This window comes from Osmerus mordax, chromosome 11, assembly GCF_038355195.1.
Source record: "Osmerus mordax isolate fOsmMor3 chromosome 11, fOsmMor3.pri, whole genome shotgun sequence".
NCBI classification, from domain to species: Eukaryota; Metazoa; Chordata; class Actinopteri; order Osmeriformes; family Osmeridae; genus Osmerus; species Osmerus mordax.
This window is the reverse complement of record NC_090060.1, coordinates 16989404-17004063: the sequence shown is the minus strand read 5'-3', so window position 1 is coordinate 17004063 and position 14660 is coordinate 16989404. Positions and strand designations below refer to the sequence as shown.

The 14660-nt window shown below is 45.9% G+C and overlaps 2 protein-coding genes across 4 annotated transcripts in view; one reads left to right on the top strand and one right to left on the bottom strand.

The window, feature by feature from the left end:
- Positions 1 to 8504: 8504 nt before the first annotated feature.
- On the bottom strand, positions 8505 to 13646 carry mffa (mitochondrial fission factor a). 3 transcript variants are annotated; one of them, XM_067245996.1, is made up of 8 exons: positions 13476 to 13633; positions 12363 to 12578; positions 11911 to 12083; positions 11367 to 11458; positions 10551 to 10715; positions 9982 to 10038; positions 9434 to 9518; positions 8505 to 9328 (listed from the first exon to the last, which is right to left on the bottom strand). In XM_067245996.1, exons 2-8 carry the CDS (start codon positions 12574 to 12576, stop codon positions 9197 to 9199), a joined length of 918 nt encoding a protein of 305 aa, XP_067102097.1. In that variant the 5' UTR covers positions 12577 to 12578; positions 13476 to 13633; the 3' UTR covers positions 8505 to 9196. The 3 variants fall into 3 exon arrangements, with proteins under 3 accessions (XP_067102097.1, XP_067102098.1, XP_067102099.1); XM_067245997.1 differs by lacking the exon at positions 10551 to 10715; XM_067245998.1 differs by lacking the exons at positions 9982 to 10038; positions 10551 to 10715 and having other exon boundaries at positions 13476 to 13646.
- Positions 13647 to 14528: 882 nt separating this feature from the next.
- Positions 14529 to 14660, top strand: part of egfem1 (EGF-like and EMI domain containing 1) — a 78801-nt gene continuing 78669 nt past the window's right edge. The window contains 1 exon segment of the mRNA XM_067245692.1: positions 14529 to 14536. Coding sequence (XP_067101793.1) covers positions 14529 to 14536 — 8 coding nt within the window.

Genomic DNA, 14660 nt, shown 5'->3' with positions numbered 1-14660 from the left:
GGGGGGGGGGGGGGGGGGGGGGGGCATGTCTAACCAGGAAGAGTTCCCACCTAGGGTGACGCTCAGTTAACTGAGGTCGCACTACTACATACACACACACTGTGATACATACACACACACTGTACTGTAGGCACGAGGAAACACAGAGCATAAAGAGACAGGAGGGAGATGGAGGGAGTGTGTGTGTGTGTGTGAGAGCGAGAAGTGTGTGTGTGTGTGAGAGCGAGAAGTGTGTGTGTGTGGGTAAGAGCGAGAGAGGAGGGTGTGTGTGTGGGTAAGAGAGAGAGAGGAGGGTGTGTGTGTGGGTAAGAGAGAGAGAGGAGTGTGTGTGAGGGCGGGAGAGATTCACGTTGGAGTGTGAGAAGATGGCTTCACTCCCATGATCCCTGGGAGCTCACTCAGACAGCGTCTGCAGGAGGAGGAGAGGAGGGAGAGAGAGAGAGGTAGAAAAGAGGAGAGGGAGGAGGAGAGGACACTCAGACAGCGTCTGCAGGAGGAGGAGGAGAGGAGGAGAGGAGGGAGAGAGAGAGAGGTAGAAAAGAGGAGAGGGAGGAAGAGATTATACGCTTACCGCTCTCCCCCTCTAAAACCCAAGCTCACGTCAAATCTCTTTTTAGCAAAAGGGGGGCTAGAGGAGAGGAAAGGGGGGCTAGAGGAGAGGAAAGGGGGGCTAGAGGAGAGGAAAGGGGGGCTTTCGCTCAGAATAACACTCTGAGCAAGTCTGAATAGATTAGGCCCTCTTCTAATTATCAACCAGAAACACTGTAATTATGCATCATAGCAGGTTTACTCCTCTTGCTGTGGTCTTTAATTATGCAGGAGGGGGGCGGGTGTAAGGGGGGTGTAGAGGAAGGACAAGGAGGCCCTCTGATTGGTCCGCCTGGCGGAACAATGGGTTGTGTGGTGAGCGCTGAGGCGTTAAGGTGAGGAGGCCGCAGTCTTCTTTGTAACAGGGGTCAGAGGTCAGGGGTCAGGTTCATCAGCTGAGAGGCACAGCTGCAGCAAGGTGAGACAGGCTCAAATGTCGCAGAGGGAAATGGAAAGACAGGAGATTGCACACTGTCTGATTCTGAAGGTCGTTGTTGACGTGGGTGCAGGCTCTGATTGATTTGTTTTGTATGTGATATTTCCACAGCGGGTCTAGATGGAGGTTTAAGGAATAGATTTGACGTAATCATCGGCTCTGCTGGAAATGTGGGTTCTAGATGATGTACTCCTGGTTGTTATTCTGTACTGAACCGTGAGTAGAAGGACGAGGTGATTCTTTGACCCAGGTAAGGCTGACTCTGGGTCCTGTAGTATCAGAAGATGAGCTGGAAAAACTCTACAGGAGAGGAATGTGTGTGTGTTTGTGGGTGTTGATGTGTGTATAGAGGTGTGTGAGTCTCTAGGTGTGTGTGTGTGTGTGTGTCAATGTGTATGTAGGGTTGTGTGTGTAGGTGTGTGCATGTCTCTAGGCGTGTGTATGTGTGTTGGCAGTCTCCTGAGGGAGGCACAACAGGTTGGAAGAGGCGGCTGTTTAACCAGGCGTGAGGAAGAAGTGAGGAGGAGGAGGTGTCAAAGGTCTGCCTGGGATCAGAGCTGCCTTTGCAGAGTGTGTGTGTGTGTGCTTGTTTGTCGACACAATACGTATGTACCAATTTGTGGGAACTAAGTGAGCGGGTGGCACGTTGTGTGTGTCTGTGTGTGTGCGGTGTGTGTGTACATGTGTGGTGTGTGTGTGTGTGCACACATGGTGTGTGTGTCTGTGTGTGTGTGTATGTGTGCGGTGTGTGTGTACATGTGTGGTGTGTGTGTGTGTGCACACATGGTGTGTGTGTCTGTGTGTGTGCGGTGTGTGCGGTGTGTGTGTACATGCGTGGTGTGTGTGTGTGTGTCTGTGTGTGTGTGGTGTGTGTGTGCACACATGGTGTGTGTGTCTGTGTGTGTGCGGTGTGTGTACATGTGTGGTGTGTGTGTGTGCACACATGGTGTGTGTGTCTGTGTGTGGTGTGTGTGTGTGTGCGTGTGTGTGGTGTGTGTGCACACATGGTGTGTGTGTGTGTGTGTGTAGTGTGTGCACTCGTGGTGTGTGAGTGTGTGACGGCCAGCTGCTCTCGTTCCTCCTGAAGTCTTCCTCCTCCTGACCTCCTGATGGACAGCAGCCCGGGGGGCACCAGCGTAGCTTCTCCATGACAACCCGGAAGGTTACGAGGCGTTCCAAGTTAGCAGTCATGTCTGAAACACAAATCTGTCTTTTTGTTTTGTGGGTGCTTCAGTTTCGACACGGAAAGGAACAAAGCAATGTGCCGTGAAAGATGTTAAAATCCCTGCTGAAAAATGCGCGCACCTGGACCCTCTCTCTCCTGGGTGTGTGTTCACACAGGTTGTCACCTACCATGTGTTTCACAGCTGTGTGTGTGTGTGGTGTGTGTGTTAGGCTGCTTAAAGCATTTCAGGCTGAATCCACTCATGGCGTTGTCAGTGTGAGCAGGGGTGGGGGTGAGAGGGGGCCACAGGGTGTTACGTAATGGTGTTAAAGGGTCTTATCCTCGTCATGTTAGGGGTACGCTGTGTGTATTGCCATCTACTGCTCGTGCAAGGTACTGCAGCCCCCCAGAATCAATCCAGGAAGACACAGCGAATCTTTGATAAGAGCTAATTGATATGTAAGTGGGGCGAGTGAGGCTGACTGTCAATGGCTGGCGAACGGACACTGGTTTCATTTATCCATATAGGGGCTCCGGGGTCCAACTACGTGAGATGAATCCTCTGACATCGGTTTGAACCGCTCAAATCATAACAGAAAATACCATTAGTGAGCCATTATAAGCCTATTACTTGGTGAGCCTTTACTGACGAGCCCTTGCTTTCTACAGTCAGATTATCATTGTCATCCACAATGACCCAGTTACAATCCTGATAACCTCAAGTGGCTGTTAGGGCTGATTTCCTCTAAATAGCTCCCCTCAGAACCAGTATGGAGAGGCTGGTCGGTTATATGTGTACTCCTCCCTGATAGTATGTGATGAGATGTGTATCCAAGTGGTGATGTGTGATGGGATACCTATCCACCTGGGACTGTGTGATCCGTACAGGGTGAACGCCTCTAACCCTGAGAGGAGCTGCAGTCGACAGGTTCGGTCCCCACATCGGCCTGGGAGTAAATATTTCAGCGTCACCCTCAAAGCCGAGCAGAAGGAATCCTTGCGTAACCCTGAGACAGCCTGGAGGCAAGGCAGACTGCATGAAGGGAGAGGCAGGGGGCGAGGCAGACTGCATGAAGGGAGAGGCAGGGGGCGAGGCAGACTGCATGAAGGGAGAGGCAGGGGGCGAGGCAGACTGCATGAAGGGAGAGGCAGGGGGCGAGGCAGACTGCATGAAGGGAGAGGCAGGGGGCGAGGCAGACTGCATGAAGGGAGAGGCAGGGGGCGAGGCAGACTGCATGAAGGGAGAGGCAGGGAGCGAGGCAGACTGCATGAAGGGAGAGGCAGGGGGCGAGGCAGACTGCATGAAGGGAGAGGCAGGGGGTGAGGCAGACTGCATGAAGGGAGAGGCAGGGGGCGAGGCAGACTGCATGAAGGGAGAGGCAGGGGGCGAGGCAGACTGCATGAAGGGAGAGGCAGGGGGCGAGGCAGACTGCATGAAGGGAGAGGCAGGGGGCGAGGCAGACTGCATGAAGGGAGAGGCAGGGGGCGAGGCAGACTGCATGAAGGGAGAGGCAGGGGGCAAGGCAGACTGCATGAAGGGAGAGGCAGGGGGCGAGGCAGACTGCATGAAGGGAGAGGCAGGGGGCGAGGCAGACTGCATGAAGGGAGAGGCAGGGGGCAAGGCAGACTGCATGAAGGGAGAGGCAGGGGGCGAGGAAGACTGCATGAAGGGAGAGGCAGGGAAGGAGACCAGATGCAACTGTTGCGATGACTCCACCCATCCTGTCAGTTTGAGAGGTCACACACACACAGGCTGATGGCTCGGAGAAGGATGACAGGAGTGAAGGTTGAGTGTGTGTGTAAGTGTGTGTGTAAGTGTGTGTGTGTATCCGGGGAGAGGGTGGGAGGGTATGGGTTGAGGTAGGACTCCCTCCAGTTTGATCATCAACTTTAACGAGCCGGTCCCTGCAGATGATGGGAACATTATGGACATTTTATCTCTGTCCTCTATTCAGGTCCTATCTCTCTCTCTCTCTCTCTCCATCTCTTTTTTTTCTTTCTATCTCTCGGTCCCCCTCTCTATCTCTCGGCCCCTCTCTCTCTTTCTCCATCTCTTTCTCTCTGAGAGAATTAGGTCATGGCTGGGTTAGAGCCAGAACTCTGGGTTCAGAAAACCCCAAAGCCAGACAGAGACAAGCGGGCAGACAGACAGAAACACAGACAGGTAGACAGAAAGGCAGACAGACAGGCAGAAAGAGTAGACAGAGACAGACAGACAGACAAGCAGGCAGACATGCAGGCAGACAGACATGCAGACAGACAAGCAGGCAGACAGACATGCAGACAGACAGGCAGGCAGACATGCAGACAGACATGCAGACAGGCTGATACGATGATGATGTCAGCCTTGTTAAGAGGATGTTTGTCCAAATCATTCCGAGTCATCTGCAGGATGATGTTAAACTGTAACACAGAAATAGTCTGATGCTTGAGCTTCCAAACTACGGTACTGGGAAGACAGAATTCAGAAAGGCAAGCAGAACGTTTTATGCAGAACGTTTTATGGTTCTCTGTGTTTTATACTTGTAATATAAAGATGCCAGGCCTCACAAGGAAACAACATGCAGGCAATTCACAGGCAGTATAAATGTTGACCTTCATAATGTCTGATAGCAACAATTTAAATAGCCTTACAAACATCCTGTAATCATCATTAACAACAAGTACATAAACCTTGGATGAATGTAGGAAGTCACCTTCAGAAGATGAGATGTATGTACCTCTCATGTTCACATGGAGTCTATTAGTGACTGATCTGTCCCCCTTTGAAGCATCGTAGCATTAGCATATCAAACATGTCAACTCGCCTCTCTGTGATCTTAATCATCCATTAAAACCACATATGCATTAGAGAAGACCTGAGATCGACTTAGGTCCTTTGACTGTGGATGAAGAAGGATCATAGATACTGGGCTTTGATAAGAGACTTGACCTTAGACTGATTACCCATCAGATTGAATTCTTGTATTAATTCCATTAAGATGTATTGTTTTGTAGATCGATTGTAGGTAGTACAGGCTGTGTACTGGCAAAGCACTAGTCAAAACAAAAACAGTCTTATTTATTCCTCTTTCTGGTTTGTGAGAGAGAAATAAACGAAGGCAGCGTTATATGAAGATGACATGAGTGGTTAAACGGCGTAGCCTATTGTCTGTCAAATATGTGAGCTTGTGCGGCTTTTTCAATGTCTGTCGAGTACAAATCATCGAGGGTATTATTAGTTGTACATACTGTGTTTAGCTAGGGTAGGTGACTGTTTAAGAGTCTTCCAGCATAACACTGCCCTCTGCTGGTCATACTTGGTAAACGGCATTACTAATCCTCTGAGATGCTTATTTTGATGAATAACGCCAGTACAACGCATCACGTTAATGATATGGGGGTTTATAATCATGGCTTTGGATCAAACGCAAACCAAATTAGATTGGGACAATTGACTGCAATTGAGCAGCGCGCATTTTGGCACTGATGTGTTTTAACAATGACATGTGTCAATGACATGTGTCATTGTCTACGGTAGGCTAGCCTACGGATCAAAGGCACGTTTTCCACACATCAGCTTCAACGGTAAAGATCACACGAAATAACAAGTAGGCCTATTCGGGTGTTCGGTATCAATGACTAAATGATTCACTCACTGTCTGACTCGACGTTCAACGATTTCACATCAGTTCAATAAACCGCGGGGTGACACATTGTGCGCGTGCCCTACTTACGCGGTGGATCATCAAAGTAAACAAAGTCCGGGATTTGCTGAACGGCTCCACTTGGCGGTCTGAATGATACCTGCACCATATTTTTAGACAAACGCAAAAATGCCTTACATATCTGGACTATTTATGAATTGATGATTGTAGCCGTCGGATATAAGAAAACAATAGGCTACAGGAAATAGCCTATACTACAGCTAAACTTTATTCCACGTGTCTACCAAAATCTCAATTTTGGTTTAGGCATAATGACATCACCTGGTACCACATAAAGTAGTACACAAACATCATCACATCAATCACTTGTTTTAGGCTACAGATTCAGTTGGAGCAAAGTAAATTAATCTTAAAAACAAACGTTCTTTCAAGACCTTGTGATGTCTTTGTGGTCAGTCTCGGACTTTTCTCTGAGTACAGAGGAATGCTAATTGCACATTAACAAGGTGATAATTATTAGACTACATGAGGATGTCCTGAGATATATAAACTAGGGCTCAGACTTAGACTGCATTTCAGTTGGGATAGTATAGGCTACCCTGACCACTGGAGAGAGAAGACAGATTAGATCCTTAAACTTGATCAGCCCACGCCACAGCGAATTTAAGAGTTTGTGAGTTTTGGCACTTTGAAAATGGATGAGAACAAAATATCTACCTTCAGCATCGATCACATCCTTGGAACAAAAGTTGGACATTCTTTTCCAGCTGGCACGGAATCCTCCCGTGTCGGAGATGTAGGCCTACCGCCTGTCTATATCCAAGGCGTTCCATGTGGATTTAACGGAAATTGGAACTACGTGATACCTATGCCTAAGGCCCTGACCGCGCTCAACATGATCCCGGTCACGGGCGCATCACACGCGCCAATCGGTTATCGCGGCTGCTACCTGGGATACCGGCCCTTCAGTTATCATCATCATGATTTGAACCCCAACAAAGCTGTTCGGCAACCCATGGGTTTCACCTACGAAAGAGGTAGGCTTATAAGCGTTAGGCCCTACAGGTCGAAATTAGACACGTCAAGGTTTTATCTAAATTTCTAACTAGTTTGTGCTAAATTTGTGTCATTGTCTTTTTTAATACCGTGCGTTTCCCCCTCTACAGATTCTCAGGTGCATCGCTATCCGGGTCAACCCGCGAGTCAAAGACCGCGGTGCAGGATGCGTACCGTTTTTACAGACAGCCAGACCAAGGACCTGGAACAGCTCTTCGAGATAACAGACTATCCTGGCGTTGACGCTCGTGCAGAACTGGCGATTAACTCCGGCCTTACTGAGGAGACAGTTAGGGTAAGATATGAAAACCGCACTGTGAGAAAAAGTTAAAAAAATAAAAAATATTAACGAATCAGTTAAATATCACATTTTTATTGAGCGGTCTCTTTTTCATCCTATAGGTATGGTTCAAGAACCGCCGGGCCCGCCGAAAACGTCAGAGGAACGGCAACAAGGTCAATAATTCACCGACATGTTCAAGGCGTGAAGTCAGAGACGGTTCTCCCAACTGCCGCAGCCGCGTCCACCAAGAAACCGCCTTTTCTGCATTTCTCTGACATCAACATGGAGAATTCACAATCAGTAATAAATAGGCAAATTTTCAGTCTATTTAATTGACATCCATTTCCAATGGTAGATTTAGGAACAAATTGACAACGACTAATACACCCTGTAGGCCTATATTAAAAAAACTGACATGTTACCCTGGAAATGTCAAGGTTCCTTGATTTGATGTCTCTATTCTCAAATGATTTATCCAATATTCTTGTCAAAAATTCAAGAAGTAACAAGTGGAAACGGACACTATGATTAAGCGTTTTGAAGTCAGTGTGGCAGTATAGGCTTGATGAAAGCCAAACCACATTTGTCCAGTGAGCGCTGCTTGCGCAATTGTTGGCCAGGACACCATGCTTTTTTGGAGTCGTCATAGAAGTAGAGATTAGATTGTTTTATTTTTAAATTAATTTCTAATGTTTTTCCAGAGCTGTATATTTAATAAACATAAAATGTCATGGAATAGTATTCCGTACTGAGATTTCATTTTTATTTTTTTACAGAATAACCTACATAATGCTTTTTGTTTACTTGTAACAGATAGCTACAAAAATAAATGTACTGTATAGGCATACATACCCCTTTTCCGTGAAGTATTGTACAGATTTACCATAACTTTTCCCAAAACAACTTTGACTGTACTTACCAACTAAAAATAATTTCTTGATGAAAGATTTTTTTTCTAAAAATAAATTGACTTCAATTGAAAGTTGAGGTTTTTTTTTTCAGTGTGACATTATGCTGAATTACTCATCTTGGCCAAGGGGTGCCAATAAATCAGGAGTTGACTAAATTAGGGACTTTTGACAGTACACCAACCAGCTATCTATTTGAGCTATCAGCTTACATTGCTAGATGACCCAAAAGCACCATCACTAAACCATATCATCTTTGGTTTGACTCACTGACGCCACAATGCTATCTCTCCAACAGATAGTAACACATTTGCCTTGTTTTCCAGGGAAATAAGATTGTTGACTCGTGATAAAACAACAATGTTGGATTGAATAAATACATTTGGCTAAGCATTAACACAACAAAAAACATTTATGCTGCTGTAGGTTTTTAATAAAATAAAATGTATAATTTTTATTATAATGATTGGTTATGGTAGAATAACATAAACCTGTGGTCATAAAAACCTTCCCAATTAAATTATTTAAAAAACATGAGAAAGAATTATATAACATGCCAGTGGCTTGATGGATATGGGCCATGCATCTGCTGAAAAAAAATACCAACAGTGAGTTCTTGATTGCAGCAAACATCTATTAAACATCAGTAAATGTCTCAGGTTTTATTTTACAATAGAACATATCTGTCAAATATATTCACATCTCCCTCCAACTTCCAATAAAAGGTAAGCAACACTGAGCCCGTTTCTACTCGTCTTCATTTCCTTGAGTCCCATTATTGGCTGGAGATAATTCTAGCACAATTATTAGAAGCATGAACAAGTATTTACAGCTCTCTTTGCATTTGTGACCTCGGAATATGTTCATATAAAACAGAAATACAAAAATCAATAATACAGAACTGTAAAAAAAATAAAGAAAAATAAAAAAACAGTACATCCATGATATACAGTTAATGAAAAGAATCCCTTTGCACAACACATCTAATTGTGCACACAGCAGGACAGTGCAAGGACTAAGTGCAAAGAGTAGAGTCAGCTAACATTTGACACGAAAAACAAAAACAAAGCAGTGACACGGCCATTCCGAGGCCCTCACTCTAATTTGGCAGCACTAGCGTCGGAGCCACACCCAGCTGTTGATCAGCCAGAAAGCTACAGTGACCGAATACATGACCATCTCACGTTTGGCCCGCTCCTTATTCTCCTCCTCTAGGAGCTGAAGCCTCCGGTTCAGCTTGATGATCTGCCGTGGAAGAAAACAACCGTTTCATGCGGAAGACATTCCAATAAAGACTCGCTCCGTTTAAACAGTGGAGGCGTGTAACGGATACGTGCGTGAAGTGCTGACCTGACGGCGGAGGGTTGCAGCATCGATAACAGCCATATCGTCAGGGGCTACGTCCAGCGTGGTGTCCAGTACAGACAGTGCCGACCTTTAGCAAGGGCGAAACCCATCCCTCTGGTTAATGGTGTCCTGGACCAGTACTAATGCTCAGTACTAATAAGTTGTGAATCATAAGATCATTTATCTGCAGCCGCACTTCTATTACAACACAATATACAGCTCTGAAATGAATTGAGACCACTGTACCTCATTCTTTCAGTTTAAAAAAGTTGAGAAAGACAATTTTGAGTGAGGAAGAGAAGGGTACACTTTTCTAGTGGCCTCTTCAATTTCTCACTCAAAATAGCCCTTCTCAACTTTTTTTTTTTAACTGAAAGAGTAAGGTGCAGTGGTCTCATTTTTTCCAGAGCTGTTATGTGCAAACAATAATAACATGTCATTATTAAAAGTGTGGACGAATTCTTTGCTACCAATAACCATGAAAGAAAGGAAGCAAAGAAAAAGGAAAACCATACAAGGAAATGTGACGTCTGAGAGCCAGGTGAGGTTACCTGGAATCATGCAAGAGGTTAGAGGTCGCTCCCGACCCCCCTCTCAGAGACGGTTTGCTGAAGAGGGAGGCAGAACAGGTGAGAGAAGAAAACAACATAGGTATAGTATTACTCGAAGAGTCTGTCGCAACATTATGAATGTACTCTGCATTCGACTCCTTGCCACATAGCTTTTGGGGCGACTCATAAAACCAATCTAATGACCAATAAGCAGCATGTGTCTCATGTACTGTATAGAGGGCTGGAACATCTTCCCCAGTCTCACACACTAAAAGGCCACAGGTAGAATAGTAGACATTTATAACCAATTCAGCCTCAGAGAAGCTTCATTTACAAGAAACAGGCACAGCATGCCTTGTAGTGACCACAGAAAACGTCATCTAAACAATCTTAGCGTCCACCGTTAACTATACGTCAAGTCAACTTGACTATTTGGACGATAAACAGTTTCAATGTTTATTTTGGAGCAAAGACTGATTGCAAAAAAAGACTTTATATCGCGGCACAGTAAAAAGAATGCGAGTGCTGAGCTAAAATGCCACCAGGAAGGCGTGTCATTGGCCAGTCACCTGTGGTGGGTCTCATCCAGGACCTCCAGTACCTGGTGGTAAGCCCGGCGCGTGGTGGACTGAAGGAAAGACAGGACGCCACTAGCACTGTAGAGGTCCTGTCCATGCTCAGCCACAGAGGGAGGGGGACAAGCACGGCCAGGTGCTGGGGGGGACTGGGTCACCCTGCCCATCAACAAACGCGGCCGGGCCAAGGGAAGAAGGGTAGAGTGAGTGAGCGAGGGAGGAAAGAGAAGGGAAAGAGTAAAAGGAGTGGTGGGGTAGAAACCATCCTGACTTCACAAACTGCGGAGACAGTCAATAAAGAGTGACTTAGCACGATGGAGTAATGTCAGTGAAAATCACACCATAAATAGTGCATCACAAAAACCATATGCCCAAGCTCTCAATAGAGAAGCGTATGATAGTTGGAACAAAAGTCTGGATTGGCAAGTAATTGGATCTTGACGACCACAAGTCCATAACAATCCTCGACCATGACAAATGCTCTGAGTAAGAGCACAAAGTAAATCCATAATGTGAACAGTGTAATATTGATAAGGAAGCTCCTCCATCCAAAGAGTAAGGATCTTATGGTAAAGCAACCTAAGAGTAATATTTGGCAGGCTAAGAGAAGCACTATTCTCAAAGACTTACTTTCACAAATCCCCCAAATCACTGCCAAATATAACACCACTCAGGGCAACACCAACCAAACAGCTGTCAGAGTGCAGGCAACAGGGAGACACAGATACGTAGACAGACAAGCAGAGACCCACAGGAGAGACGATGAGGTAGGTCGCTTTTCCCACAGTGTGGACCACTTCTGGCACTTACGTGGAATCACTTCTGGCCACCTGACCGTTGTGACGAACAGCAAGGTTCTCGCTCGCTGAGCGTTCCCTCCGCAACCGCCCTTGGGAGCGCATCTGAGAGAAACGACAGTGTGATGGGGGGGGGGGGGGGGGGGGGGGCATTCAAAACATTAACCTCAGTGTTTCCCCTAGGTTTACAGCTTTGGGGGGGGGCGGGGGGGGGGGGGGGGGCGGCAGGGCGTGGGACTGACCATGTAGAGACAGAAATGACATGCCGTCGTGCAAATAAGATAAATTACTTAGTTTGTTTAATAAAAGCGCAAGCTATAGACCTGTTTTTGAAAGGTAACCTTAAATGACTTATTTTGTGATCTGGCGCAATATATATAAAAAAATTGATAACAATATTTTACATTTTTTATTTTATTTTTTTACAAAATTAACCTGACCTTCCAGGGGGGGGGGGGGGGGCGGGGGCCGTTGGGGGGGGGGGGGGGGGGGCAGGGCGCCCCCTAATATAATGGTAGGGGACACACTGAACCTCTGTGGCAGCAGTGCCTTCTCACCTCCTCACTGGGCTGAGCTGGGGAAGCACTTTGCTCCATCTCCATGAAGTCCAGGGGCCTCTCGCTGAGGGTGATGGCCCGAGGAGGGGTCTTCAGCGATAGGGTCTCCAGTGGCGTGGACTGAATCAGGTCCAGGTCTCTGGGCCGGGAGAACTGAGACTCCTCGTTGTCTCCTGCGGACAGCGCAGGAACGAGGGGGTCAGGGTCAACGCATGACAGACGAGGGGGCTCCGACCCTGTTCCATGGAGGACTGCCTTCCAGGAGGTTTTTGCTTGAACCCGAAGTTGTAACAAACCTGAATCAGCACGTCAAACTGCTAGTTATTAGAAGCAGGTGCGGTGGATTAATGTCGGGGCGAAAACCTCCTGGAAGGTAACCCTCCAGGAACAGGGTTGGAGGCCCCTGCCATAGATACAGCAGGAAACTTCTGGAGAACTAGCAGTGTAGCTACCTGCCACCACAATCCTCTCTGGGACTTGCATCATGGCACTGTGGTGACCGTCTTGGTAGCCAGCCTCTGGGTCATCAGACCCGTAGGGGCCAACTTTCAGCATCTCTGGGATTCGCATACGCTGACTGATTCCCTCCGTGTACTCGAGCTCATAGTGGATCCGGTTGATTTCGGCCATCTCTGACGTGGGCGAAGGGAACGCAGCTCCGCTCATGTCTGTAACACCAAAAAAACCACGTTAAATTGATCGTCGAGTTGCAGTAACGTCACAAGTTGATTGTGTTAAGACACAGTTAAGCTGCTACTCTTCGGTACTTTCATTATCACCTGGACTAACTGGTTACACAACATAGCCTATGTAGGACAACAAGGACTTCCTGGACTAACCCAATGAAACGATGAACTGCAGTTAAAACTCGTTATACCCCATGTTAGCTACATCTAACTAACGGTATGCCATTGCTACTGTGACAGGTGATAGCTAGGCTAAGGGCTGACGACTAATCTTTTAATACACGGTATCACATGAATTTGCACATTGTCATTCATTTAGTAACAGCTGCTTAGATCATGGTTATATACCTTGCACTAGTTCTTCGATTCACACTGCTAGTTTATGTACCCTTAGTATATTTAGTCCACATATTTACATTTTAAGTATATGTTTATTGTATGCACCTTCCTGCCAAAGCAAATTCCTTGTCTGTGCAAACTTTCATGGCGAATAAATCCCATTCTGATTCTGATTCTGAGCTCTTGCTGTATTTAACCCAGGTTTTTAAGCAGACGCAGTTAGCTGGTTGCACTACAGAGTAGGTAGCCTAGCTTAGCTAGTACTAAGGCGTTGACCCGTTGGACAATTATTAAAGACAAAAATAAATGGTATGTCACAAGATATAGTATTGCTATAACAAGACTGATGTAGAATTGGGCTAGTCAGATACAATTTAGTAAAAAATCTGAAATGAAGGCAGATTGACAGCCAAGCTTAGAAGTGCGTCTCGCTAGCCCTGTTAGCAAACAACTGGGCTACCATAGCTCTTTTGGCTAGATAGCTAGCCTAGCACTGCTACTAGCTAGTAAGCGTCAGTTGACAAATCAATCTTAGCTTACCTCTTTAGTGTAGACGCTTCTTCAGAGAATAAAAACGAAGAGATTAACCAGACAGTTGGGGGGTTATCTAAACGTATATTGCAGCAACCATTCTCATATTTTAATTCCACTACGCCGGAGAGACAACCTAAGGTGCTCTTCAGTGGTGCTAGCCACAACCTACGAACTACGGCGGCACTACTGAAAAAAGTGTAGTTCCGGTCCGGTCGAGAGCTCGATCGGCAGCACTTCAGAAAAAAACTAGTTCCGGTCCGGTGTGTGTGTCTGTGTGTGGCATGGGTGATTAAATTCCATCTCAGGCCATTTCTGCATGTCCCCCCCCCCCTCTCCTGCTCATGTAAGCTATATATCCTGTCTACCCCTAACTGTCTGTCCAGGGAAGCTGATAAAGGCCAAAACATCTTAAAAAATAACAAGTACATTTGGGTTACTGGACAGGGCAACCTACTGAGCTGATCATTGCGTGGATATGCTTTGTTCAGTTTGATCAGTTAAGATCATTGCAACTTTTTTGAGAGAACATTTGAGTTTTCATGCATTTTCTTCCCTGTCTTGGTTATGACAGTTACAGTCAAATTAAATTTCATTTTGGTTTCATCTGATATTGGCATTATTAGCCTACATATTTTAATTCATTACTTGATGTTGCTGTGACACCGTATTTAAATTAATTTGTGTTCATGTTCCTCTGAGCTTGAATACATTGATCAAGTAAAAAACCTGTTGGCGCATTTATCACGTTCTCGAGTGTGTTTTTACACATCTGAAAGTTTCAGAGAAGGTTTTTCAGGCAGACTGTACAACATACCTTTCTACCAACCTTCCAATTGGCTGTGGGTGGTGGTGTAGTGAAGGCAAGGACGCTCTTTCTCGGTGTTCATGTGACCGGTCGACTCTTTGGAATCCTTAGAACATTGTGGCAGGACGAAGTGATACCGTATGGATTAATATACGTACAATTTCTGAATATACAATTGAATAATGTTGTTCCACATTTTTATTTTGGGTATGATATCATGTGAGACTACGCGCATCGCATCAGCGGAGTTACAAATGGACATGTAAGTGGAAACTGCGATAATTTACAAAAAAATCTCGATTTCGAATGAACGTTAATTTTAAAACGACTCCGTTATCAATTTATAGATTTTTTTCTATATAGCCTACCAGGTTAAATTTGAGCAC

What these genes read in the sequence shown, in the direction of transcription:
- mffa (XM_067245996.1), bottom strand. Translation starts at nt 12,576, where the DNA reads ATGAGCGGAGCTGCGTTCCCTTCGCCCACGTCAGAGATGGCCGAAATC. An exon ending in CAGCTCAGCCCAGTGAGGAG is followed by an intron (nt 11,459 to 11,910) that starts GTGAGAAGGCAC and finishes CGTTTCTCTCAG; the next exon opens with ATGCGCTCCCAAGGGCGGTT. An exon ending in GTGGCCAGAAGTGATTCCAC is followed by an intron (nt 10,716 to 11,366) that starts GTAAGTGCCAGA and finishes GTTGATGGGCAG; the next exon opens with GGTGACCCAGTCCCCCCCAG.